Below are 26,035 nucleotides of genomic sequence, written 5' to 3' on the forward strand. Positions count from 1 at the left end.
ACCTAGTTTTGAAAGGAAGGGTGGTCCATCAGTTGCTAGAGAGTAGCCAGAGACCCAGGTTCAATTCCCTGCTCCATCAGAGGCTTCCTGCATGACCTTGGTCAAGCCATTTATTCTCACTGGCTGAGTTTCCCCATCTGTAAATTGGAATAATAGTACTTATGCCCAGAAAGGAGGCACTGGTAGGAATCTATTGCAGACTACCAAGTGAAACTGGGTAACAGGTTTGTCCATGACCTCTTATTCATTAAGATGTAGAAAGAAAAGAACTCCGTTGTCAACAAATAGGAGAGGAAATAAGAAGGTAGATATAGATAGTGAGAGTTCAACTTGCGAGACATCTGAGATCTCATGCAGCTAGTACCACCATTAATTAGATCTAAAAAATTAAACTACAGCAGTATTCCAACAGCTAATGCATCCAAAGTGTTATTTTGGAATCCATTATGGCAGACAACAATGAAGTTTACACCTATGCACAAAAAAACCCTTTGAAGCATGATTACTGATCTTTTCTTACAAGCAAAGAAGAAAAAAATCTACCTGAAATATATATTTGCTATGTGTTTTAGAATGGCTGATTCCCAAAACTAGGAAAATTACGGAAAAAATCAAGGAGAAAAATCCACCTTTGAAATAGTTTATATTGAGACAGATAACAAATGGATTTGAACATATGGCCAAAAACTCCACAATTACTACATGGAACAACTATGCTTAAAGGCTGATGCAGATTAATAATTATCACAAAATAGTTGAGGTTGGAAGGGACCTCTGGAGGTCATCTGGTCCAGCCCCCTGCTCAGGCAGAGATATCTAGAGCCAATTTCCAGGTCTATGTCCACAGAACTTCTGAGTATCTCCAAAGAGGAAGACTCAACCACCTCTCTGGGCAACCTCTGCCAAAGTCTGATCACCCTCACAGTGGAAAACTGCTTCCTGATGTGCAGACAGAGCCTCCTGTGTTCCAGTTTGTGCTCATAGCCTCTTGTCCTGGCACTGGGCACCACTGAAAAGAGCCTGACTCTGTCCTTACTGTATCCTCCCTTCAGGTATTTATGTACATTTGTAAGATTCCCCCATGCCTTCTCTTCTCCAGGCTGATGAGTATTATCCCATGGTATTGTACCAAGCAGACCCCGGAAGAGGCCAAAGTCTGCTCTCCCAAAGTCCAGGGCTGTGAGCTAGATATTCACCCTTTTCACTGCCCTACAGATCTTGAACTCCAGCATTTCATGGTCACTGCAGCCAAGGCTGCCACTGACCTGAATATTCCCAACGAGCCCTGCATTGCTGGCGAGAACAAGGCTCAGCAGAGCACCTCTCCTCATTGGCTTCTCTACTGCTTGGGGAAGGAAGTTGGCATCAACGCATTCCAGGAACCTTCTGAATTGCTTATGTCCTGCTGTGTTGTCCCTCCAACAGGTCTCAGGGTGGTTTAAGTTCCCCATGAGAACCAGGGCCTGCGAACGGGAGGCAGCTTCTATCTGCCTCTAGAGGGCCCCGTCTACTTGTTCTACCTGGTCAGCTGGCCTGGAGCAGACCCCCAACGTATTGTCCTCGCCTAATCCTGTCCTCCCTTTAATCCTAACCCACACACATTCAAAAACTGAAGGAAAACTATACAAGGAAAGTTTCCCATCTTTCTGTTTCGCAAAAGGAGCATCATAATCTAGTATAGGCAAGACACAAAAAAGGGACTCCTGGCAGCAAGTATTGACAACGCATGGCAGTCGCTACCAAGCAGCACTACCTCACAAAAGCATCATCAGTTAGTTAATCAATGATAACAAGAGGTAAGTAGTAAGACTTTTTCCAACTAAAGGTAAGTACAATAAAAACAGTTTCAAAAGAAAACATACTTACAAACTACAGAAGAAAGTAATCCTGCCACTGATAGAAAAGTCCAATGCCTTGATTAGACAGGGCATCTAATCAAAAGGAAGTAGCACAAACTATTAGATATAGACAACGATGGTTTGAAAGCGAAAGCATGAAGCATCATGCAACTGAAGTCACAAGCACAACGACCTTGAAACAATAACTATGCAGAGGAAAAACAGAATTTTGTTTGGATTCTTTAATCAGCAGTCGAAACTGGAAGCATTAAGCATCAAGTGTAGAGAGTACTCTGACACTATCAAGAGAAGTTACTGTATAACCAAGCACATTTTATGACCATTTTAAAAAACTATTCAAGGACCAAACAGAAAAGGATACACAAACTTACACCGCACTTGCTAAGTCTTACTGGAAAAAGATTTCTCCCAATGTTTCCGTAAGAACGTGACATGGCTGCACATATGCGCTGGGCTGGGGTAGTTAACTTTCTTCACAGTAGCTGGTATGGTGCCGCGTTTTGGATTTGTGATGAAAAAAGCATCGACAAAAACACTAATGTGTTAGTTGTTGCAGAGCAGTGCTTAGACAGAGCCAAGGACTTTTCAGCTTCTCGTGCTGCCCTGACAGTGAGGAGGCTGGGGGTGCACAAGAAGCTGGGAAGAGAGACAGCCAGGACACCTGAGACCCAGACTGACCAAAGGGATATCCCATACCACGTGGCATTCTGCACAGCAATGAAAGCTGGGTGGAAAACATAGGAGAAGGGAGGATATTTAGCGTTACGGCATTTGTCTTCTCAAGCAACCAGTACGCATGATGAAGTCATGCCTTCCTGGAAGCGGTGGCTAAACACTGGCCTGCCACTGGGAAGTGGTGAATTAATTCCTTACTTTCCTTTACTTGTACACGCAGCTTTGCTCTACCAATTACACCATCTTTATTTCAACCCAGAAGTTCTTGCAATTTTACCTTTCCTATTCTCTTCCCTATCCAGCTGATGGGGAATAAGGGACTTGCACAACTTACAACTGCAGAGGCATTCCACCCCCCTTATCACATCCCTGATTCTTGCATTTCACTGTAAATGAGTAGTTACAGAATCCCTCATGACACTTGATTCTTGAGAAAAGCAGTCAGTGGAGACAAAAAAGACGCTGTTCACCAGATGAATGCAGATTTTCCCATGCTGATGTCTATCTTTCACATCTTGGAAGACAGACCAGCCATCAGAAGAAAATGTGGCATAAAAAGCATTCATAATACTTTGTACTTAGGCCACCAAGAAAGTATCAAAGAGTGAGTGGAAAAAATGTACATCCGCTGCTTTGCGGTCAGCTCTCCTTCAAAGAACAGTATTTTACTTGCAAAGCAAGTAAAAATTTATTTAAAAAAATAAAAACCAATGTCCTGTTGGTCTATCTACAACTCTCTTCAATCAAGAAGCATTAAAGATATGCCCTACCTACTGGCCTGAACAATGTCCATCCATCCCAGTATTCTGCTTTCAACTGCGGCAATATGAGGCAGTGAATGAGACAAAGACGGGAACACCTTCCACGGTCTATTACCCTTAGATACCCTTCTGACATGCAAACTCACGCAAGTAACTTGCTGACAGAATGATCACTGCAGGACAGAAGAAATTGACACTGACTAGAGTGGCATAGAAAGCAACTGATACCATATAATCCCAGCTTGTTGTGAACCTTCCTGCCACTTGCACGGTGTCCCAGCTTCAACTCCCCACATGCAAACTCTTCTTTCCAGATCTATTGCAACCTGAATGCCTTTACAAGCTCCCTATTCAGTCCCAATCAGGTAACATGAAAATTCTGCAGCAGACGTGTACCCGCAGACACCCTACCCGATATGGGCAGTATATGTACTTTTTCACCACATTCTTCCCTACTGCCAACATGGCTTTCAAGTAGCATCCCAAAACTGCTTGAGGGCGCACAGATCTAAATCCAGTCCTGTAGAGTTGCAGCATTTTTCATCTACAGTCTGGAGGATGCATAAAGTGACGTAGAGAAATTAGTTGAAATACAGAATCACAGAATCGTCTAGGTTGGAAGAGACCTCCAAGATCACCTAGTCCAACATCTGACCTAACACTAACAAGTCCTCCACTAAACCATATCACTAAGCTCTGCATCTAAACGTCTCTTAAAGACCTCCAGGGATGGTGACTCAACCACATCCCTGGGCAGCCCGTTCCAATGCCTAACAACCCTTTCCGTAAAGAAGTTCTTCCTAATATCCAACCTAAACCTCCCCTGGCACAACTTTAGCCCATTCCCCCTGGTCCTGTCACCAGGCACGTGGGAGAACAGACCAACCCCCACCTCTCTACAGCCTCCTTTAAGGTAACTGTAGAGAGCGATAAGGTCGCCCTGATATCTGTGGTTAACTCAAATATTTCTGATACTTGCAAAGTAAATTGAGCTTATTCCGCAATTCAGGTAATTCTTAAATATCAGCTTTATTCCATGAAATTGCTTATGAAGAAGACACCACAAAAAACATGTAGTAATCTAAAGTAATACTGCTTTTCCAATATTAAAAGACTATTTTAGCAGCTTTCTGAAACACTTTAAATGTTATACTTTTTGCCTATTCTCTGGTTTCCTGCCTTGGAAAGGCACAGATATAAAACTGTTCTATATTTCTTAAAAGCCAACAAGAGACTATGGGCTACTAAGTGAAACTACCTTTACAGGACACCACAAGAAAACACAGACTTCAGTCACTCAGAGCAGAACACATTTTATTCTAGCTTTCTTCAGACCTCATCCACATTATTACTTTATCTTAGAACAGTAATTCCTTGAAGTGTGGTTGACTGCCTGGTGCCAAATCCTCACTTCTGGCTGAGTGAATTATAAAAAAGACAACGTTTCTGATAATACATCTTAGTAGAATAGTTCAGTAGGAAGGGACCTTCATAGATGATCTAATCCAACGGCTTGACCACTTCAGAGCTAACCAAAAGTTAAAGCATGTTACTGAGGGCATTATCCAAATGCCTCCTGAACGCTGACAGGCAAGAGGCATCAGGTACCTCTCTAGGAAGTCTGTTCCAGTGTCTGACCACCCTTACAGTACAGAAATGCTTTCTAATGTCCAGTCTGAGCCTCTGGTGCAGCTCTGTGCCATTCCAATGCATGTTCTCTCACTGGTGACAAGGGAGAAGAGACCGGCACCTCCCTCTGCACTTCCCTCCCCAGGAAGTTGTAGAGAACAGTGAGGTTGCTTCTTGGCCTCCTCTTCTCCAGACTGGACAACCCAGGTATCCTCAGCCTCTCCTTGCAGGACGTGCCTCCCAGCCCTTGTACCAATTATTGTCAAAGTGGTGTTCATTTTGTATGGAAGGTTCCACGACAACATTAAATATTCCACATTACAGAACTATGAAAAATCCACCTGAAGTATTTTACTCAGTTCACATTTAAGAATTCTTTCACAGCCTTGGAGAATACAGTGTTTAGAGACAGCTGCATCACTGAAACAGTGCTGACTGAAAAATTACTGATGAAAGGAACTAGGTTAGGAACATGAAAGTTATGAATTTACACACACACACACAAAGAAAGCAAACTACTTCCTATGCTATCAAGCACAGAAGTTGATTTTTCCTTTTTCAAAACAGTCTAACAGATGTCACATGGTTGAACAGCAACAACTAACCAGGAAACAAGTGAATACTTTTTGTTGGGCAGAGATCCATAAAAAAAAAAAAACACCCAACCAAAAAAACCCCACACAGTCCACCAGTCCTTCCACCAAAACAGTAGTAAGATTGTAAGATCAGAAATAGCAAAAATTCATTACATCATAGTCATATTTGAGTCAGATGGGACCATAATGCAAAGGTACCGATACATGTCAAATGCAGTCTTCTACAAGAGTAGCTCTTCAGATCAGGTCTTAGCCCCAGTATGTTTCCACACTTCAGGTGGAGTCTCCCACACCACTCCCAATTTACTTTTGAAGATCCCCTCTTCTAAGCTTTTTTTTTTTTCCCTCCTTAGACAAATAAGGCATCAGCTAGAGTGCATCACCACAATTCCCCCACAGCTGGGGGGTGCCAGGCCAGGCCACCAGGAATTTCAAAGCTAAAACCAACATGCTACTTCTTACTCAAAGCTTTAGTTGTCTGTTCTAATCTGCTCTCTGCTAAAAAACACGGTCTTCCCCAGTTTCTTTCTTATATGAACTAAGGCACCTTTAGGTAAGAGAGAGAAAGAGACGCTTTTCCTAAAACCAGGGCTAAGAAAGCAACGTCATTTTAAGAAGGCAAGAAAACTTCTCAGTGTTGGAACTCCGCAAAGAAACCCAAAGAACTTGTTGCGACAACAACAAAACTAAACTAATCATAAAGGCAGCCGACAAAACTCTTCACAAACACAACTGCATTCCTGTACCACGGGTCATTTTAAAAGCCAAAGTTCTCAGACACCTCCAGAGCACGTCTTCACTCCCGATGAACACTTGGAGAACTGGCACACACAAAGAGAAACAGCATGGATGTCTTTTGAGAACTCTTCCGCAAGTCTTCACTTGAGTTTCAATGCGCTTACTAGAAGTAAGCCAAATGAAACCAAGAAAAGCATTTAAACACGTTACACGCAGCACAAATCGCTACCGCTGAAAACAGAACCGAAGACAATAAAGCCGCTAAGCCCAGCTCGGAGCGGCGTCTCTAGACACGGAGCATCACCGACGCTGCTCGAGAACCCGTAAGGGCCTCCCAGAACCCCGCATCCAGAAGTCGCGCGCACACGCGGCAGCGGCACGCCGCAGCAGCTCGCACCCCCCGGCTGCGGCAGCCCCCCGCCCCCCGCCCCGCAGCCCCGCGCCCCGGCAGCTCGCGGGGCCGTCCCGGCGGCGCGCTCGCCTTAGGCCGGGCCCGCCTTAGGCCGGGCCCGCCGCTCCCCGGCCCGTGCGGCCCTGCGAGGAGCGGCGCCCCCCGGGGCGGCGCCCTCCGGGGCAGCGCGCGCGGGTCGCCGGCGCGGCGCCGCCGCGACCCCCCGGGGAGGCCGCGCCCCGCAGCCCCGGCGCCTCGCCCGCCCCGCAGCCCTGCCCGGCAGCGGCCCGCACCCGCGGCGGGAGGCCGCGGCCCGCGCGCGGCCGGCCCGGCCCGCCAGCGCCCCCCGCCCGCGGCTCCTCGCCACCCCCGCGCCCGCCGCCGGGGCCTCACCGCCAGGTCCTGGGGCACGGCCCCGCTCATGGCTCGCACCGTGCCGCTCCGCCAGGCCCGGGAGGGCAGCGCAGGCCCGGGCTCCGGCCCCGCCGCCTCGCCCTCGCCCGGCCCCGCCGCCAGCAGCAGCAGGAGCCGCTTCCCCACGGGGGAGGCCGCCACGTCCGCCATCCCCGCCGGGCAGGAGCCGCCGCCGCCGCCGCCGCCCCGAGCCCACCGGTCGCCGCCGCCCCGAGACACCGAGCGAGCGACCGCCCCGCGCTGGGCCTCCGAGCGCCGCCCGCCCCGCTCCCGGCATGCACCCGGCGCAAGCCGTCCTCCCCCTCCTGCCTCTGCCCCACAGTGCCCCGCGCCGCCCCGCCTGGCTCCGGCGCCGCTGCCGGGAGGCCCGAGGCTCGCGGTTTGGGGCGGCGGCAGCTCGGGAGTCGTTACCTAAAGCTGGAGGTAAACGCGCGTTTAAAAAGCAGCGTGGTGACAGCCGTGGCTGCGGGGTCCGAGCGGCAGTTTGGAGCGCGCCAGGTGGGCGTGAGCTGGCCGCGGAGGAATGGCGGCGGCGCTAGCCCGGGCCCGTCGCCGCGGGATGTGGCGGATTTCAAACGGCGCTTGGCAGGCGGCGAGTACCGTTTCACATCATTGCGTTACGGGGATGCTGCTGCCAGGATTAGCCGATACGCTTGAACAGTCCGCACGTAGAATGGTGCGGAGCCCCAGCCCTTGTCCTTTCCAACATCCTCAACCACAACAGACGTAGAGTGCTACACCTAGAGATGGGCACTTCACGGCTTTCTGCTCGTGCACCCAACAGCACTCAGACTGCAGTGAGGAGTAGGCGCTTTGCTCAGTATCAGAACAATGATCTTGAGGACATTTTTTCTTGTCCTTACTGTTTCCTCACTCTGGGAGAGTCACAGTTAACTTGACACTGAATCATCAGGAAAGGCAAGTTGTTTGCTTTTACCTACATGTATTCCAAATAACTGCGTCAGGTTGTTTTCAGATGACTGTTTTATCTTTGTTAGTTTCTGGTTACAGAGATACAGTTTACTGGGACGTGGGTAAGATGCTGAGTTCAAGTTTGTATTATGTGCCTGTCCTCAGAAGTCTATTTCTTCATTTCATCCCATTATCTGTACTTTTATTATTTATTATTTTAGTCACCATGTGGGATGCAGATAAAATACGGGTCAAGTTCCAAGACACATTATTAAATCTAGAGAAGCTGAGAAGACATTTTTTTGGAAGCTGTATCTGCCCGTAGGAATTTCTGAGATAACTCATGAAATACATACCTATTCAACATCACTCAGTGCCAGGTCCTGCACTTTGGCCACAACAACCCCCTGTAGCATTACAGCCTTGGGGCAGAGTGGCTTGAAAGGTGTGCAGAGGAAAAGGATCTGGGGGTGCAGACTGATGCTCGCCTGAACACGAGCCAGCAGTGTGCCCACGTGGCCAAGAAGACCAATGGCATCCTGGTCTGTATCAGGAATAGTGCAGCCAGCAGGGAGGTGATCGTCCCCCTGTACTCTGCTCTGGTGAGGCTGCACCTTGAGTGCTGTGTTCAGTTTTGGGCCCCTCACTACAAGAAGGACATCAAGGCCCTGGAACGTGTTCAGAGAAGGGCTCTGAAGCTGGTGAAGGGCCTGGGACACAAGTCCTGTGAGGAGCGAGCGGCTGAAGGAACTGGGGTTGTTTAGTCTGGGGAGGAGGAGGCTCAGGGGAGACCTTATTACCCTCTACAACTACCTGAAAGGAAGGTGTGGGGAGCTGGGGGTCAGCCTCTTCTCACAGATAACTAGTGACAGGACTAGAGGAAACGGCCTCGAGTTGCACCAGGGGTGCAGTTTAGGTTGGAAATTAGGAGACATTTCTTCTCAGAGAGAAGTCATTGGAACGGGTTGCCCAGAGAGGTGGTGGCATCACCATCCCTGGGGGTGTTTAAGGAAAGGTTGGACTTGGTGCTTAGGGACATGGTTTAGTGCGTGACATTGCTAGTAGGGCGATGGACCAGATGATCTTGAAGGTCTTTTCCAACCTTAATGATTCTATGATTCTGTTCAACCTAATAACTTGCCCCCCCAAAAAAAGAAAAAAAAAAACAAAAAAAACCCCACAAGCTTCCATTAAAGACTACTTGTGCCTGTAGTAAAAGAATTTCAAGTTAATCTTATTGTGTGTTCTTTATAATTCTATAAAAGTACACATTACCAGATTCTTAATACACCAGAAAGCAGCAAGAAGTTGCACAAGCCTTTATATTTTTCCCTTTACAAGTAATTCTTGAACTCTAAGGCAGAAATTCTTGAACTCTAAGGAAGCTGTTTTAAAAATAGATTCAAAGGAATCCTGTGGCAGATGGAATCCAAGGTGAAGTTTTCATGAGTAGGTCTGTTTAAATGGCCTGCTTTTACTTCATTTCAGAATTCCTCCCTTCAGTAATGAAGGCCAAAAAAACCCCAAACCTTATGTGTGTATGTACATATTATTTTTTTTAACCTTTATTTTCTTTCATAATAGCCTAAGGTAATACTGATTGATAGAAGGAATCAAACAGAGAAGAGGAACACTGTACGGAAAACTAGACAAGTTATAAAAAGTAGTTAAGTAACTGTGAGTCTGGATGACATAATTCAGATAAGGAATTTCAAAATAGTCTTACCTAACCAAAGTAAAAATTTAAGCATGACTGCATAAATGCTTACCCAAGGAAGAATACTCAGTGTAAGTATGTGTTAAATCCAGTTGAAAAAGGCATCTCTGTTGGCTTAATACACCATGCTGGAAAAATTCAAGCTGTCAACAAGTGTACCTTTTTTGAGGGTGAAAAATGACTACATGCGTTCTCAACAACTTTACAAATACCTTGTTAATTATTTTTCCATCCTCAGAGATCTAGTAACATTATTTTTGCTTCAGTAAGTATACATTTTTTCTTCAGTTGTCTTTGAAGTATTAAACTCTACAAAATAACTCAAAAATGCACAAGCAACGTACTGAGTCTACTTTGTTGACATCAGCCAGATTAATCCCATCTCTTTAAGAAGTTCATTCTTAGTAACCAACTAAAATTTGCACTCATTTGCATAGGATTTTTGTAGTTAACATAATTGCAAAACAGATTCTCTGCCCTATGCTGCCTATGTGTTTTATTTTAATACTCTTCATGAGAATGCTTGATACTGAATGAGAGGACAGGTCATCTAGTCTGAGGGATACATCCCTGGGCTCGGTGTTGAACTATAACAGTTAACAACAACTCTTAAAGAGTCCCAGCGTTTTAGTGCTTTGTCTTTTGTTAATGTTCAAAGGCCAGTAATCATGCAAACACAAACATTACAGGCATCAGAACTCCACACTGTCCTCCAAGCAAAGGAATGGTTTTCCAGACTTTCATTAATAATTGATACAGGGAGCATAGGCCATCAAACTTCAGTTAAATTTATATTCTCAACTATAGAAATACCTAGTCATTTTTCTGTTGCTAGTTCTGTGGCACTGACTTCATAGTAGAAAATTGTTTCATGGGTTGTATCATATATTAATTTCAGAGGTAAAAGGGTAAAACCAGCTACTGCTGTTAACATGTACATACAAACTACAGACTTGGAAGCCTACAAAACCAGTTACCACAATTTCAACTTGAGAAAATTCACTTAAGTAAACACTGGGCTACATCCAAAGTTATCCCTTAACCACCAAATGTCTGCTTCTTCTGTTACCTCCAGTCTTTGTTGGTGGTCAACTGTCCAGAATCCAAAGGAAATTAGTGGCTAGCATGGCTGACATAGGAAGTGACTGTGTGCAAGATCCAGCCCATTTATTGTGAGAAAAGTGTGACTGATGCAGACACACACCTGTACAGTTTCATTTGTTTTGTTTTTTTTTTTACACACCCTCCCCTTCAATATACGCTGCATCTCAGGCCACCCCTTCCACAGACAGCAGCCATGTTCTTCGGAGAACTTTATTAAAATATATTCAAGAAGTAATCAAACATTTTCTAACGAGTCAGGAGAGAACTGAAGTGAGAATAACATCTGTACAGAGGACAGTGCTATCAGTTTTTGTTTACATGCTTTATTTCAATGTTTCACAGTTTAGTTATTGTCTACAAAAATATATTTCTGAAACTCTGAGTCCTCTATAAAAAAGCTGGTCAGCAGCAGTGACCCTGACAAACAAGAATGTACCTTGGAACAGTATGAGCACCTCCTGTAAGCAGGTTAGTGCAGCTAGGGCACTCCTGCCTCACCCTGGGAAACCTCTGTTCTTTGGGATTAAAGCTTTGCACTAGTCCTGAAGGAAGGCATTTTAAGAGGGGAAAAAATAAGAAAATCAAATCCTTCCACTTCTATGTACTGTACTAAGATTGGGAGGAGGAGCTGCGAGTCAGCAGCTGTGTATCACGCAGGAGAGGGTGCTATTGAAAGGGACTGGCACTCACAAGATGGAGAAGACCACAGTGTACTTCAGTATTAGTAATTTTTTCCTCTGAGCTATCTGTTCAGAACAGCCTTGGTCTGGTGATGATAGGTTGTCTATAAAGCAGGGGTACAAATGACATATACGCAGAGTAACTCTACAGGCACAGAGAGCCCTTCTTTGAGATCGTAGTCAAGGTTCTGTTCAGTTTTATCTCATCATTTTCTGCTGAGGCTTTCATCAAGGGGAAAGTTGCCTTATATCCCATCACAAGTCTACATGGTGTTGAAAAGAACTGTCACTATCATCAGTGCTGTCAGCTTCGATTCCTCAGTACCCATAACAAAGTATTTCTTACGCATCAGTTTCTTACTCCTACTCTTACTAGTCACCAAATATAAGAATTGAGAAACTCTTTGTGTCTTTCCACTGTTCCTCTGCTCAGAGCTACTTGACTGATCTTCAGAGACCACTGCAGTTAAAAAAAAATGACCTGCTGCCTTTCAAAAATGTACCTTGCATTGTGCTTTAGAAGAGAGAAGATGAACGTACTCTGATCCCCTGCATTCATGAAGCTCGTAACTAGAAGCCTCTTACCACAAAATAATCTGCAGACCTGAACCTCTAAGCAGGACAGGAATTTTCAGCAGAAAATAAGGAAACAGTAGTTATGGACAGACTGCTTCCCTAATGCAGTAACAGACAGAAGGATCAGCTGTCAGTCCTGATTGAAACTTCTCTCCACCTGCCCGTCAGAATAACAGTTTTCTGAGCTAATAGCTTGTAAAATTTAAGTTTTCTAGAAATTAAGAAATCAAAAAAGGGCTGCTGGTTATTTTAGGTACAGCTCAAATTGAAATGCTTCTGAACTCCAAGCTTTTCCTCAAAAAAACTCCTGTAACTTGTGCCTACCACCAGTCCCAGTCTGACCTGGTAAACCTGAGCAGCCAAGGAGGTATATGAATTTTAAGTAGAATGAGCATCATCCATGAAAAATGGAAGTCGAGAATCTTCATTAACATAAATACCTTATCAAAAAAGACACTCAGCAGTAGAGAACTAGAATTTCACTAATGCTAAAGTGTAAAATCTGTAAGAAAACACCTGAAGTTTACTTCTTGCCTCGTTTTCTTTCTTGAATTGACAAGAGTTTTTTTCTGTTGTTTGTGTATTTTGGAGGTTGGGGACAGAGTGCAGGCAGACGTGTAGAGAGGAATATATCACTTCACCATATCACTAGTTAGCAATTACACAAATGCAGTACTGGAGAATAACTTAAAACCTGGAAAAAGCCTGAAACCTTTGCGACTCTGAAAGCTTTGTTCAGCTTCTCAAATTGTAAACAGCCTAAGCAGATAATTTCATCCACTCCTCAAGGTGTTTTTGCAGTCTGTTCCCAGCTATTCAGCTCCCAGTCACAGACACACAGAAGAGGGAGGAATCAAGGGAGGCAGACAAAACCACACCATATATGCCTCCTGTATAGCACCTACTTTAATGTACCCACACAACAGAAATAAATCAATCACGGATTGTTACATCTTGTGCATGGAAAGGCTATAACTGAAGTGTAACAAGATGAAATTTAAAGGAAAATTTAGAATTAAGGAAAATCTCCTGTGGAACCCGTTTTGCTGAAGACTCCTCTCCCCTCAAAGAATTGATTCATACTCAATCATTTGGGACAGAGAAATTGGAAAAGGCTTCAGAGTAACAACTCTGCCTTGGCTTCAGGTGATAAGCTAATTGTATTCTCTTTTCTCCTTTAGTATCACAAGGCTAAAAAGCTCCGTTTTACTCTACCCACTATTGAAGATGCAGTATATGCTAGCAGAGCTACACCAACTAGAGTAATTTGGTCAAGCCTTAAAAGCTGTGTTTTCCATGAGCAGAGACAAGGGTCAGCAGCACTGGTATGTTACTTCTAGTTGATGCAGTTATGCCTACAAAATTCTGTAGTACAAAGCTTAGAATTTTAACATAACATACCTTGTGAATAAACAGCGCCATTAGACTGAGGTACGTGTGTGCGAGGAACCAGCAATTGCAGCTGCAAATTATTGCTACTTGCTGTCTCCCAGTGCAAGTTTTTCCTATTTCTGCGTTCTCTTGCCTTCTCTGAGGTACGCAGACTCCACAGTGAATTATTCTGAAGCCTCGCAAACACAGTGGCCACCAGAACACAGTTGGTGACTTTTTAATCCATTCCAAATGATTTATAAGACTGACTTTGAGACTGTCACTTTTACGTTTGCACCTACTACTGCATAGAGAAAACTTACGGTCAAGAACAAGCAGTGCCTGCGCTGTCTGTTCTCACAGAAAACCTTGATTAAAACAATGCACAGAGCTGAGGCTGCATTCTGCCAACAGCGTAATACAGACAAGAGTCACTTCTCCAATTTCCTAATCTTTTTCTGATATATCCCATGCCTATTCTTTGAGAGGTTCAGTCAAATGGAACGTAAGCTGCTACAAGTCACAACTGAAAAATGTGCATTGGTGTCTGGTATTAGGAGCACTGAGGGCCTTTCCTGATCAGGCAGCTCTACCTCTCCCATTTTCAAGTGCACTAAAGACAGTTCCCTGTCACAGATGATCGAGGCAGACATATAGGAAAAATCACTGGTTAAACCAAGTATTTCCAAGGGGAGGCAAGGTCACTGCTGCCCTGCCCCAGAGAAGGAGAAAGATTCACTGAGAGATAATAACTAAAAGGGTTATAAAATAAAGGCAAGAGCTAAAGTTTGCCAGTAATGAAATGCATCCTCCTGTCCTATATGAACAGGAAACCAGTCTCTGTATGGTGTTAAAGAAGGTCCTAGGAGGAGATGTCCTCCTATTTTTTTCTGCTGACAGAGGAAAGGAGAGAGAGATGCTGCTACTGGTCAGCAGGAATCTCTCTATCTGCATCCAGTTTACTCGTCTCTCCTGGGGAAGGGGTACGTGGTGCAGAGAGGGAAACAGAAGGGATTCCATGAGCTACAATCCCTTCCACTACTGGTGGTTCTGGTAGCCCAGGGGTGGCTACTCCCACTACTCCTGGAGGAAACCTGAAACCAACAGAAACAGAAATTACATGTTTGGTCCAACAGAGTTTTGCAAGAGAAAAGGAGCTGTGCCCTTAGGCACCTGCTGAATACAAATCCCTTTTTCTAGGGGAACTGCTCCAAGACAGAACACAGGAAAAGTCTCCAGAGCTGAAGAGTTGCAGTTACATCCTATTACCAAATGACACCTGTTCTCAGACAGGCAGAGACAGTTTCAGGTCACATGCTAAGCATTTGGAAGGCAAGTACAAAGTTTATATCCTGTGGGAAACAGCATGAGGCAAAGCATGAAGATATCCTGAAGAGCTAGAAATTCCCTCCCCATCAGCAGGAAGAGTACAAGCTACCAGCTATCCTTCACTGGGATCCAAGATAGAAAAGTAAGGCTGTTTTCTTACTTTAGCTAAGAAATAAGATAAAGAATAGTAGAGAGATACAAATTGCTAATAAACTATTTACTTCCATACTGCCTCCCCATGCCTTCTCGATAAATGTATCTGAACCTATCCACAATCATTCAGCAGGTCTGTAACAACCCAAAATACACCCTTACTTAGGCCACTGCCCAAATTTACCGGACAATGTCTTTCTGAGAGTCCTCATCTGAGCTACTGATAAGAACTGTGCTTTGTTTATACAGACATAGTGATATGTGCACCTTCTAAATGTTAAGATCCAGTTCTCTTTTCAGGCACCCAGGAGGCTTTGTTATATCAAAAGATTTCTTGGGCAGGTCTTGCAAGGATTTGGAAAAATTAACCAATATTCAGTTTGAACAAAACGTAACCAGGCAAATGCTAAATCTTAGTATGGTTTCAGTAGTGCTGCAGTTAAGTTTCTGGAAATTGCTCATTTAAAGAGTACATAGGAACAGAAACACATCTGCTTGCAGGTACAAGTAGTTCTCAAACCCAAAGAGGAACATTGGCCTATTTCAGCACGAAAATAGGCTTGGAAGCAATAACCTACATATCTCACCTGTATGCTGCAGCTCCATTGAGTTCTGGGTGGACACTTGCAGGATCAATAGTGGACCACTGCGCTGCTAACAGCAAATACTCCTTATTAACACAGTTCCTCAAAGCATCAGGTATGTGACCTGCAGGAGCACCAAGAATGACAGAAAACAAAACAGAACAGAAAAACGAGACAAATAGAAGGTGCTCATCCCTAGCAGTATTTACAAATGAAAGTAAAAAGGAAACACTCAGCACTCTAATTCCACGGGATAACACTGGACAGGGGAGACTCCTCTGAACAACTGGTCTCTGAAGAACACAGGAAACTGATCCTTCCTTCCCACTTCTGTGATCTTGGGGAAATCACTGGCCATGTAAACTGCAATCACCATGGCTCACCTTTCCCAAGAGACGACATGTGCTACTCCAGAAAAAGGTGTACGGAGTAACTGTCAAAAGGAATTACTGCAAAGGATTTAGAAGATGTAGTTTCAGTGAAACTCAATAAGAGTTTCAACGCCTTCCCAAGGAGAGAAAGTGCCATTCCAGCATTAGTTACTACATTCTCAAAAGGCAGAGGGACAATTACCAACTTACACTGCAGTTCCAGAAACCAGTTACTGAGTCTAAGAACAATCAGCAGTTCCAAATCCGTAATCCTTGCAGTGAACTAACAAAGGAATCCTAATCCAGCAGCAGCTGCAGAACACACAGTCTTCCTCATTACCTGTAATAGCTCTGCGGATCTCTTTAGCTGCATCTTCTCTGGACTCAATGGAAGCTTGCTCACTGTACCAGGCAGTGTGTGGGGTGCAGATCACATTGGGTGCATCTTTTAAGGGTCCCTGAGCAAAGCTGTGGGGAAGAAACCAGTTTTTTCTCTCCCGAAGTGATAACTCCATCTGTCCTCTCAGGTATCAACATAACTTAAACAAGAAAGAATCATCTAGTGCTTGAGTAACGTAACAGGCATGCAGGTGCAGTGATACCTGAAAGGCTCAGATTCATGTACATCCAATGCTGTTCCTCTGATTCTCCCCTCTTTCAAGGCTTGAGCTAAGGCTTTCTCATCAACCAGCCCTCCCCGGGCTGTGTTCACTAAGAAGCAGCCCTGGCGCATCTGAAAGAAGAAAAATATTAAGTGGGTTGATAAAGACTTCCCAGGGGAACAAAGTGAATCTTGGGAACTCTACTGGAAATGAACAGGAGCCTGCAGTGATTAGATGAGGCCTGGACGAACTAGGAGTGCTCTCACTGCAAAGCTAACCACAGGGGAAATGCCTGCAAGCAATGCTTGAGAAATTTGCTTTAAAACTGAACAAAGAAAACCACAATACAACAAGGGCAAAAGTGGAACTCTCAAATTTTGCACTCCATATTCATCCTACTAATTTAAAGAAGAAAGAGGACATGAATCAAGTATGCAGCTACACAAAACTGGACTATGATGTCCAGATGTCTCTCATGAAAGCACTGAAAAGCATTCAGACTAGTGGAGTAGAGCCCGAGACTGGCTTTGCAGTGGGCTTGGACAGAAAGACTTTGGCAGAGCTGTGTAAAGAAGCTTGCATAGTTCCATCCACACCAGATCTGGCTCTAACCAGCATAGCCAGTTATGCATTTTAAAGGTAATTTTAAATTATTTAATCACCTAAAACATTCTTAATAAGTGAAATTACTTGGCGAAAAGAGCCAATCCTATTTTTCTCTTAACAAGAAATTCTATAAGCACAAAGCACAGGCACCCAGATCCACATGCTCCCAGCCTCCTCCGAAGGCAGCAGGAGGCACACAGCAGAGGCAGCAGGATTCACACGCTCTCAGCCTCTGTGAAAGCAGCAGTTTCTGTTTGCATTCATTTCCACAGTGCTCTGTGGGGGAAATCAAGCTCCTGCTGCACCTGTTTAATAGTGAAGTCATTGATGAGGTGATGGTTATGTTCATTCAGGCTGCAGTGCAATGTGATGCAATCGCTGTGCATTAGTAGATCCTGCAGGGTTCCTACTCGTTGTAAACCCAAGGATCGCTCCACTCCATCCGGCAGATAGGGATCATAGAAAATCACGTTGAAGCCAAAGGACTTGGCTCGCAGAGCCACTGCCTGTCCAACTCGGCCTTCACAAAAGAAAACCCACAATCATCAAGGAAAGGTAAAACAAACTTTTAAAACAAGATACTGGGGTAGACTGGGAGCCTACACTGGAGTTTACTGCCAAGCCCAAGGTACTGCAGCCCTGGACATTCCTAGGATTGCCACAGCAATCTAGAGGAGGCTATTCAGTGCTGATGTCATTCGACTAATTCTAGTCATTCCCCATGCAATAGACAGAGCTTACCCTAAAATAAGCTGTTTTTCAAACCAAATCTGTACCCTGTTTCAGAGGCAGCAATAGTCTGATCACAAGAACTTGGAGAAGGAATTGGTAGCTTTCAGGCAGCTTTGTTACTGATACAGAGCCTAGCACACAGGGAAGCAGTCACTGAGAATAGCTGTCTGTTCCAATTCATCCAACCATCTGAGTAAGGAAAAAAATCCCCAATCCCATGATATATACTCAACTCTTGAAGATGTTCAGCTGCACTGAGTAAGGCACTAGCATTTCTTATCAGTCAGTGTGTTTCATAATGAACAGCTGTAAAATTATCCTTTTTATTCTCCAGTCTGTGACTCTTAGGTTCCCAAAAACATTCACAGTTTGCTTTTCAGTCTAACGATTCCCATCACTTACCTAGTCCAATGATGCCCAAAGTCTCCCCACGGATACGCACAGCGCCTCCAGCCACCTCTCGAATCTGCTCCACACTTGAAGCTCGGTTCCCCTCCCGCATAGCTTGATGTAGCCAAGTAACACGGCGATAGAGGTTCAAGATGTGGCAGAGGGTAGAATCAGCAGTCTCCTCTACTGAGGAGGAAGGGATGTTGCAAACTGCAATACCTACAAAGCCACAGAGTTCATACGAGATTTTTAGCATCACAACACTAAACCAAAATTCAGCTCTTTAGGCATAAATGCTGAAACGTAATTCAGTGCTCCAGAACTACTGCCAAGAAACACAGGATTCATTTCAGAAGCTGATTCTACTATCAGTCAGCTTTTTAACCCCAAGGAAATTCCACTCCTTCCTTACAAATATCTATTTGATTGACATCCTCACAAGAAAAAAATTAGCTGAAATGCGAAAACTGGATCACACAACTGACAAAGGAAACCTACTGTTTTAGAAGGTCTGCACTGAAGAAGATGCACTCATTTCAGAGATACTCCTGACAGATTAACTGACAGATTGTAGAAGAATTAAGAAGACAGATGGTTGTGCTTTCATGCTTCACAGTCCAGATGCTCACTCAACTAACAGCTTCCCCATGAGCAACACTAAGTAACTACCTCATTAAATGCAGAGAGAAACCACACGAGTTTGAAGTTACATTTAAAAATAACAACACATAACACTCCCACTCTAGAATAATACACAGCCACAAGAGACCATAAAACCAAGGCTAGAACTATCAGGTAAATTACTAATGCCAGCAGAGTTAGGGTGTTTGAAGCACAAATTACTGCCAGAAAAAGAAAAGATGCCAGAGCACTTCAGCAATATCTGGTCATTCCTGAACTGTCTATCCAAAATAAAAACAAAACTACAAAACAAAACAACAACAACAAAAAAAAAAGAGGAGAGGAGAGGCAGGCAGCATATCACTTCCCTGCTGCTATCCTTCAACAATCTATTGCTCCTGAACAGGGGTAAGCACCACTTCAGAAGAGATTTTTTTCATGTTATTTTTAGCAGCCAAGAAATAAAAATAGCTAAATTAAAAAAAAAAGGGACTCTGAAACGTAATGCTTGTCAAACCAAGCAAAATTTTCCTCCTCAAATTCCATCATCTATCTAAAAAATAGAAATAAAATATAGGTAATGATTGAGGACACAAAATTCAGCACTACATCGCTCTTTTGTAAGCCTATTACATAGGAGACATTGAACTAAATTCAGATCACACTTTCCTCTCAAGTGAACTATATCAACGGCCCCGCACAATCCCAGATATCCAATACCTTTTCTCTATCGAATCATTTACAACTGTGTCATAATGCCACACAGATGATTTGGAGAAGATGAAAAGGGCAAACAGGAAAACCTAACTTCTTATCATCTCACTAGTTAACATCTCATTCAACTTCAGACAAACCAGATACATTCATCTCTTACGTAAGTAGGCACAAATTTGTGTTTACATGCAATATGATGCTCAAGTGTAAGAAGACACAATCACACAACAGCCCTTTGCACCAGTTTGGGGATTCAGAACATATAAGGAACAGTACTGTACTTTGGAATGAATTAAAGGGTCTGACTAAAAGCACAGAAATAATCATTAATTGTCCAGCCAGAAAGTGTAATGGCTGAATAAGAGCCAAAGACCTTGCCAGGAATTCTTGGGAATCTAGACAAACATGCATTCTTCATTTGTTTGCAGTTCATCTGTTCTTACAGGTCTTGAAATTGTATTGCCTATTACAATTTTATATATAAATACTTGCACTTGGTTTAAGCTTAATCTGATTTGTATTAAGTCAGGTTTCAAATAACTGACACAACCTTAAAAAAGAAGGCATGGGGTTCTTAGCTGATCCACCTCCTTAAGGAGACTAGAGTCTAAAAGCCTCACTGCCATATGTTTAATAATGAATAGCAGCTTTGTGTCACCTGATCCAGAGATCCTTCACATGCCTAAACTTCTACAGGGATCCATAAGATACCGAAGCAGTACCCATATATAAAAAAACAAACAGAAAAATAAATCACTAATCAAGCATTTGCAGTGAGTTTACCCGTTACAGGCTGCTTTCAGATGTCAGTTTGCTCAGTTGTTTCCCCACAAACAACCCAAAACTGCCTCACTAAAGAGAGGTTATCTAGACATCATATATAGCTTTCTGAACCTTAGACAATAGCAAAGGGTCTGATATCTATAGCAGAGTAATTTGAGAACTGAGAATCTTCCTTTCAGGCCACCTACCAGCTCAGATATTTCTCTGCTTCCTGAAGATGCCTCCTACTAAGCAATTCAAAATTTTTTTTACATAAAGGTTTCTAAAGCACTCAGTTATAGACAGAAAAACATGTGCAGTGTTCTACTTCTCATTCAGTTCTGATCACATCATAACCCTAATGGTGTCACCATACCTAATTCTGCAGCAGATTTGATGTCAACATTGTCATAGCCACTGCCAATACGCACAATGACCCTGAGGGCTTTGAATTTCTCCAGATCCTGACGAGATAGCGTAATGGTGTGATACATCAGAGCTCCTACTGCCTCATTCAGTACCTACAACAAAAAGCAGTCCAAATCAATCTCTACTTTGTTACTCAAAGAGACAGAGCTCTATGCCCAAACGCTTGTATATTTTCTTCCCCACCTTTTCATGGATTTCCTGAGTTGACTGAGCGTCGCAAAATGCCACTGTAGCAACATCCTTCAGGATGGGCATCTCCACAGTGCAATCTCTTCCATCCAGGAGCGCAACCAGTGGCCGTGCTGGCATTGGGCCATTCACAAGAGGAGGCCGTATGCCTATAAAGAAAGTCAACAGAAACAATTGTATGAAAGACAAGAAATCTGGAGCCCTCATTTGCTAGTCCAATAAATCACTAGTTCTTCTGGAACTCTACAGTATTTATGAAGGGATTACTTAAAGCAAAAGAAATAAACAGGAAACCAACAAGGAAGTGAACCTAGGGGAGGGGGGGAAGCCCTCTGCCATTCCTACTTCAACATTAAAAAAAAGTCTGATAGAGAATAAGGTAACGGAGGAGACCTCGTAAGCACATACGCTTGCTCTAGACTCCCAAAACTAAGAATGAAGTCCGTTCGGGCCTACTGCCTCCTCGCGCCTCACATTCCCAGGCACCAATTCCGCTTCCTTCCGAGGCGTGCGGAGGAACCCGCGCACTGGCGGTGCCCCCGCGGTCAGCCCCCGCGAGGCGCTGGCGCTGCCTCCGCCTCAGCGGCGCGGAGCGCGCGGCTCCCGGCAGGGAGCGCCGCAGCCGGGCCCGGGGCCCCGCCGCACAAGGCCGCGCTGCCGCCGGGCGCCGGGGCCGCCCGCCCCGCCTCACCTTCGCAGATCCGGTCCAGCCGCTGCCGCTTCACTTTGTGCCGGTCCATGAGCCGAGCCGGGTCGCGCCGCTCAGCGCCGCGGAGGAACGCGCCGCTGCTCGCCGCCGGCTCCCGCGGCAAAGCGGAAGGGCCGGGCCGCGGCCCCGCGGCCCCGCAGCCGTGGAGGCCTCGCAGCCGCAGCGCCGCTCGCTTCCGCTTCCGGCCGCTGCCGCCGCGCCCCTCCGCGGGCCGTCCCACGAACCCCCGCGGCGCGGCAGCGAGCGAGGCCCTTCGCCCCCGGCCCGGGCCGCGCCCCGGCGCTACTCCTCCTCCTCGGCCATGGCGGGCCGCACGGGCCCTGCGGGAGCAGTGTCCGCCGGCCGGCCGGGCACCAGCGCCGCGGCCTGCCCCGCCCGCGCAGCCGCCGAGCCGCGAGCCCCGCCGGGCGGAAGGCGCCGCCCTGCCGCGGGCCGCCAGCGGCCAGGGACCGCGCGGCAGGGCCCAGGGCCCAGCGCGCCGCCCGCCCCGCCCCGCCCCGCCCCGCCCCGCCGCCCGCCGGGCTCCCGGCCCGCGCTCTCCGGGGCTGCCTCGCACGCTGGGCAGTCGGTGTCACGGAACCGGCGTGTGAGGGCCTTCGGGCGGGCAGCTCCTCGTTGCTGGACGAAGGGGCTCGTGTACCACCCGTGAGGAAACAGCCAAAAGGAGGGCGGGGCGCATGAAGGGCTTGTAAACATAGCGAGCTGTTTACGAATACCTGTCACCAGAAGGGGTAATAAGCACGACGAGAGTGATTTCAACCAATCGCAAGCTGTGTGCTTGCCTACACCTTTACAGCTCTTTTGGGAGGGGGGTGGGAAAAGCTGCTCTGGGCACAAATGCTAAGCCATGCGAAACTCTAAGGAGGAAGGAGTCTCACAATAACTGCTGTTCTAAGTTGGTACTACTCTTTCCTCAGGTATATGCACTGCCAATAGTGACAGAAAAACACCAAGATCTGCACTTCATCACACCAGAGGCTGTGAGTGGTGGTCTTTCCTCCTGTCCATCATCTGTGAGATTGTGTGTTTTTCTTGCCATACGCAAACATGCTGCCCTATTACTTCTCTGCCTTCCTTACTAATATGCTTCACTGTTTTATTGAAAAGTTTAGTAAGGCCTGTGTCATGCCTTCTCTCTCTGCTGTTTTAAGACCTTGGCTAAAGTCATGGGTGCACTTGTGTTAAACCTAGTGAGGTGGCCCCTTCACAGATGGTTCCTGCTGTGCAACCAGAGTTTTCCATCTTGGCCGTGTCCCACCTATTCTTTCTTTTCTTACTGTTAAAACTCTATAAAACTGTCCGTTGTGTATTTTATAGGTGGCTGCTCTGCTTTCTGGGCAATTTCAAAGCCTGATTGATAAGTTCTACATCCTTGACTGCCACTATCCCTGTGAGTATAAGGGGATAGATATATCAAGATGAGGGAGCTGGGTAAGTTGTGGTGGTCGAGGGGCTGAGGAGGCAAAAGGGGTGCGGATGAAGACACTTAAAGATGAAGCAAAATTATGCGAGGTAGAGCGATTGGGGTATTAGATGATTTTGTAAGAGCAGGCTGTTGAGTAAGGTAGTGCTTCTGGGGGCTAATGGCTGTCTTCCCCAGAGAAAATTTGGTTTCTACAGTGTCTATACAGAGACTGTAGTTTTCCATTTCAAGGCACTCAGGGGTTTATAGACCTATGTCAGATCTTCCTTAGTCATTTCTTCTTGACTGAAGAACCTCTGTGTATTCACCTCTTCCATGCTGGGAAACCATTTTGTACTTTGATCACCCCTGCTTTGTACCTCTCCCATCTCTGTAATATTCTTTTGAGTTAGAGGACCCAGAAGGACTTAATACAGTTGCATTATGATCTCTGTTTTGTTGTTTGTTCTTAATATTTGATTAGGTTTTAGTTTGGCTTTTGCCATTACTGAGTTCATGAGAACATATAATAGGCAGTTCTGTGAAACTCTGAAGACCTTCCTCCCAAATAGTCTGTGTGATCACTGTTTATGTAAAGTTAGCATTGCTTTCTTCCCATCTCCATGTATAAGCTAACATAGATAAAGATACTCATGGAGTGCTGGACTCCTAGTTGTTTCAGCCACTAGACTATGGTCCCTGTCTCCCCTGTAAGTGCTGGCATGGATAAACAATGATTCTGGCCACACTGAGAACATACTGGCTTACATGATACACTATCTAGTTTTGTCTGCCCAGCATCCCACAGTAATAACCACTTGACATAATGCATTTTCCTTCCATTCACCAGGAACTCTGTGAACCCCAGAGCTATTGTCCAATGCAACATTAGGACTTCAAAGCAGAGTTGCTGAAATTCCACACCACAAGCAAGTCATAGACTTTGTAGTGAAGGAAGCAGGACCAGATCAATCGCCTCGTGAAACTGTGAGCACCAAAGCAATAGCTGGAGTGGAAGCTGCTTAAGAGAGTTCTGCCTTCCAGAGCAAAGTTTTCTTCCCTGAAGACAACTAGACTGTGATGGTGAAAGAAAGAGAACCTTCCTTGTTCTACTGACAGGGCTAGGACAAATTAGGAAGTCTGTTTAAAAAATCTCAGTGCTGCCTCTGTGGGACACTGGCTGAGCATAAAGCCTCAAATAAAACAGTACCATAGCTGCTTAGGGAAAAGAACAGGCTTTCTTCAATAAAGACTAAGCCAGCTTTCAGGTTGTCTTGTCTAAAGCCTGCAAGGTAGTGTATGTCATCAGTTGAGCTCAGCTCTCCTGCTTCAGACAGGACTGCCCGTGTTTCTTTTTACTACTAAACACTGCTGTGGATTTTGTTGTTAGTTGTCACTTCTCACTGGTAAAATAAGGAACTGGAGCAGACTGAAGTGTATGAGAACTGGACCTTCTTTCCTGTGGCAATTAAAAAAGCTAGGCATGCAGATGCTATTGGATATCTAAAATGATTTCTCAGCCCATCAGTAGCCAGGATCAGGTATGCCCAGCAAATAAGTCTCCAACAACTGCTTCTATAAGGATCAACAGTGAGAACTGGAAAAATACTAATTTCTCTATCATGTCTGTTAAGCCGTTATTGACATGGTCTTCCCAACCTGTGGCTATTAAACCACAAAAACAAATTTTTTTTGAGTACTGGCTCAGCGTAATTGGATTGTTGGCATATCTGTTTAGATTCTTTGTGGTGGGGATGACAAGTCTGAAACAATTATCTGTACGTATATTTAAATAGCACCAGCCAGCAAATGAGGTTAGTGAAAGCAGCTATCTGTAAGGGAAGTCTGTTCAAATTCTATTTTTGGGATGTTTTTCCAGCCTCCTGTGCTGCAGCTGAGAGTGGCTGTTTTCAGAGACAGACAAGGACTAGGTGGAACTCTATCCTGTGTCTTTCTGCCACTCCAAAAGTTTGGCATGGTCTCCGAGACTGTATCTAATAAGAAAGATCAGACTAAGCTTTCTTACCCCTCAAATTAGAAAATTACCAAGATAAAGAAACACTAATGTTAATTGTATCATACACAATGAGCTTGTATGTTCTGTTTTACAGCTAACATGTTGCCACAGAGCTCTTGACAAATAAAAAAAAGAAATTAAATATGGGTGGTGATGGTAGACAGGGTGGGGGAGGGAATGTTGCTTTTTCAAATTCTGTTAGAATCGCAGAATCATCTAGGTTGGAAAAGACCTCCAAGATCACCTAGTTCAACCTCTGACCTAACACTAACAAGTCCTCCACTAAACCAAAGTTAGGTGCCAGAATAAACCAAATTGTAATCTACCAGTTATGTATGTTTTAACTTTCTCCTGCCCTAAGGAGTAATACTTCTGAGGACTATAATTCTCAGAAGATGGGTCCATATTAATTTATCATCTCTTATCAGATTATTTATGAGTTCGTATCTAGCAAAACCTATCTGAGAGCAAGAGAGTCTGAAGATCGTGTACACTAGGAAGAGAGAAACAGTGATTAACACAGTACTGTCCCTAGCAGTATTTTCTACACAGCACTCCGGGCACACTTGTTTATAAGGGCTGAGGTGACTGACAGAGCTGGCTTTCCCCTGCTGCTGTCCAGGGCTTCTGGACACCCTGTGGGGAAAAGACCCACCAGGTGGCACTCCTGCAGCACTACTTGGGGACCACGGTCAAAATTCAGTGCAGCCAACTGCTTTTCCAGCACCTCTCACTCCTAGGAGAAGGGAATTAAGACGGGTCTTTCCTGAGAGATGTCACAAACAAGAACTGCAGAGTACAGTAGAATATCTAGTGTTCCTGAGCCTTCTTAGGGCTGCATGATGGGATTTTTTTCCCCAGGGTGTTAAGTGTGATATAGACTCCAGTACAGGAACTCATATATACGTATGTTCATCAAGCAGAGACGGTTCTGTACTCCTTTCTGTTACTCCCCAACCATGTGACCTGCCAGTGAACAGGGCGCTGGGGATCTAGCTAGAC

The 26,035-nt window shown here is 45.2% G+C and overlaps 2 protein-coding genes and 2 long non-coding RNA genes across 6 annotated transcripts in view; 2 read left to right on the forward strand and 2 right to left on the reverse strand.

Annotated features, from left to right (window-relative positions):
* Positions 1-7,336, reverse strand: part of KDM3B (lysine demethylase 3B) — a 57,282-nt gene extending 49,946 nt beyond the window's left edge. The window contains exon 1 of one of the 2 annotated variants that reach the window (XM_080555225.1): positions 7,043-7,336. In XM_080555225.1, coding sequence (XP_080411351.1) covers positions 7,043-7,213 — 171 coding nt within the window. In that variant the 5' untranslated portion in view covers positions 7,214-7,336. Of the gene's footprint in view, positions 1-2; positions 138-7,042 lie in introns of those variants that run through there. The other variant, XM_080555226.1, reaches the window with a different exon arrangement.
* Positions 7,337-7,386: 50 nt separating this feature from the next.
* On the forward strand, positions 7,387-14,978 carry LOC308177648. The gene is made up of 2 exons (XR_013939286.1): positions 7,387-7,486; positions 14,624-14,978. It is a non-coding gene; the product is annotated as an uncharacterized lncRNA (long non-coding RNA).
* LOC308177639 (C-terminal-binding protein 2-like) lies at positions 11,103-21,972 on the reverse strand. 2 transcript variants are annotated; one of them, XM_080555253.1, is made up of 9 exons: positions 21,597-21,972; positions 20,900-21,054; positions 20,664-20,808; positions 18,203-18,409; positions 17,374-17,588; positions 16,463-16,593; positions 16,201-16,328; positions 15,493-15,613; positions 11,103-14,517 (listed from the first exon to the last, which is right to left on the reverse strand). In XM_080555253.1, the coding sequence occupies exons 1-9, from the start codon at positions 21,643-21,645 to the stop codon at positions 14,346-14,348; spliced, it is 1,323 nt and encodes a 440-aa protein (XP_080411379.1). In that variant the 5' UTR covers positions 21,646-21,972; the 3' UTR covers positions 11,103-14,345. The 2 variants fall into 2 exon arrangements, with proteins under 2 accessions (XP_080411379.1, XP_080411380.1); XM_080555254.1 differs by lacking the exon at positions 21,597-21,972 and adding an exon at positions 21,314-21,461.
* Positions 21,973-22,048: 76 nt separating this feature from the next.
* LOC308177644 lies at positions 22,049-25,170 on the forward strand. Its single transcript, XR_013939281.1, has 4 exons — positions 22,049-22,345; positions 22,532-22,594; positions 22,932-23,004; positions 23,867-25,170. It is a non-coding gene; the product is annotated as an uncharacterized lncRNA (long non-coding RNA).
* The last annotated feature ends 865 nt before the right edge of the window (positions 25,171-26,035 follow it).

Source organism: Anser brachyrhynchus (assembly GCF_964034855.1).
Source record: "Anser brachyrhynchus genome assembly, chromosome: 14".
In the NCBI taxonomy this organism is placed as follows: domain Eukaryota; kingdom Metazoa; phylum Chordata; class Aves; order Anseriformes; family Anatidae; genus Anser; species Anser brachyrhynchus.

What these genes read in the sequence shown, in the direction of transcription:
- LOC308177639 (XM_080555253.1), bottom strand. Translation starts at nt 21,645, where the DNA reads ATGGACCGGCACAAAGTGAAGCGGCAGCGGCTGGACCGGATCTGCGAA. An exon ending in ATGACTTCACTATTAAACAG is followed by an intron (nt 16,594 to 17,373) that starts GTGCAGCAGGAG and finishes TTCTTCTTTCAG; the next exon opens with ATGCGCCAGGGCTGCTTCTT. An exon ending in CATGAATCTGAGCCTTTCAG is followed by an intron (nt 16,329 to 16,462) that starts GTATCACTGCAC and finishes TCTTCCCCACAG; the next exon opens with CTTTGCTCAGGGACCCTTAA.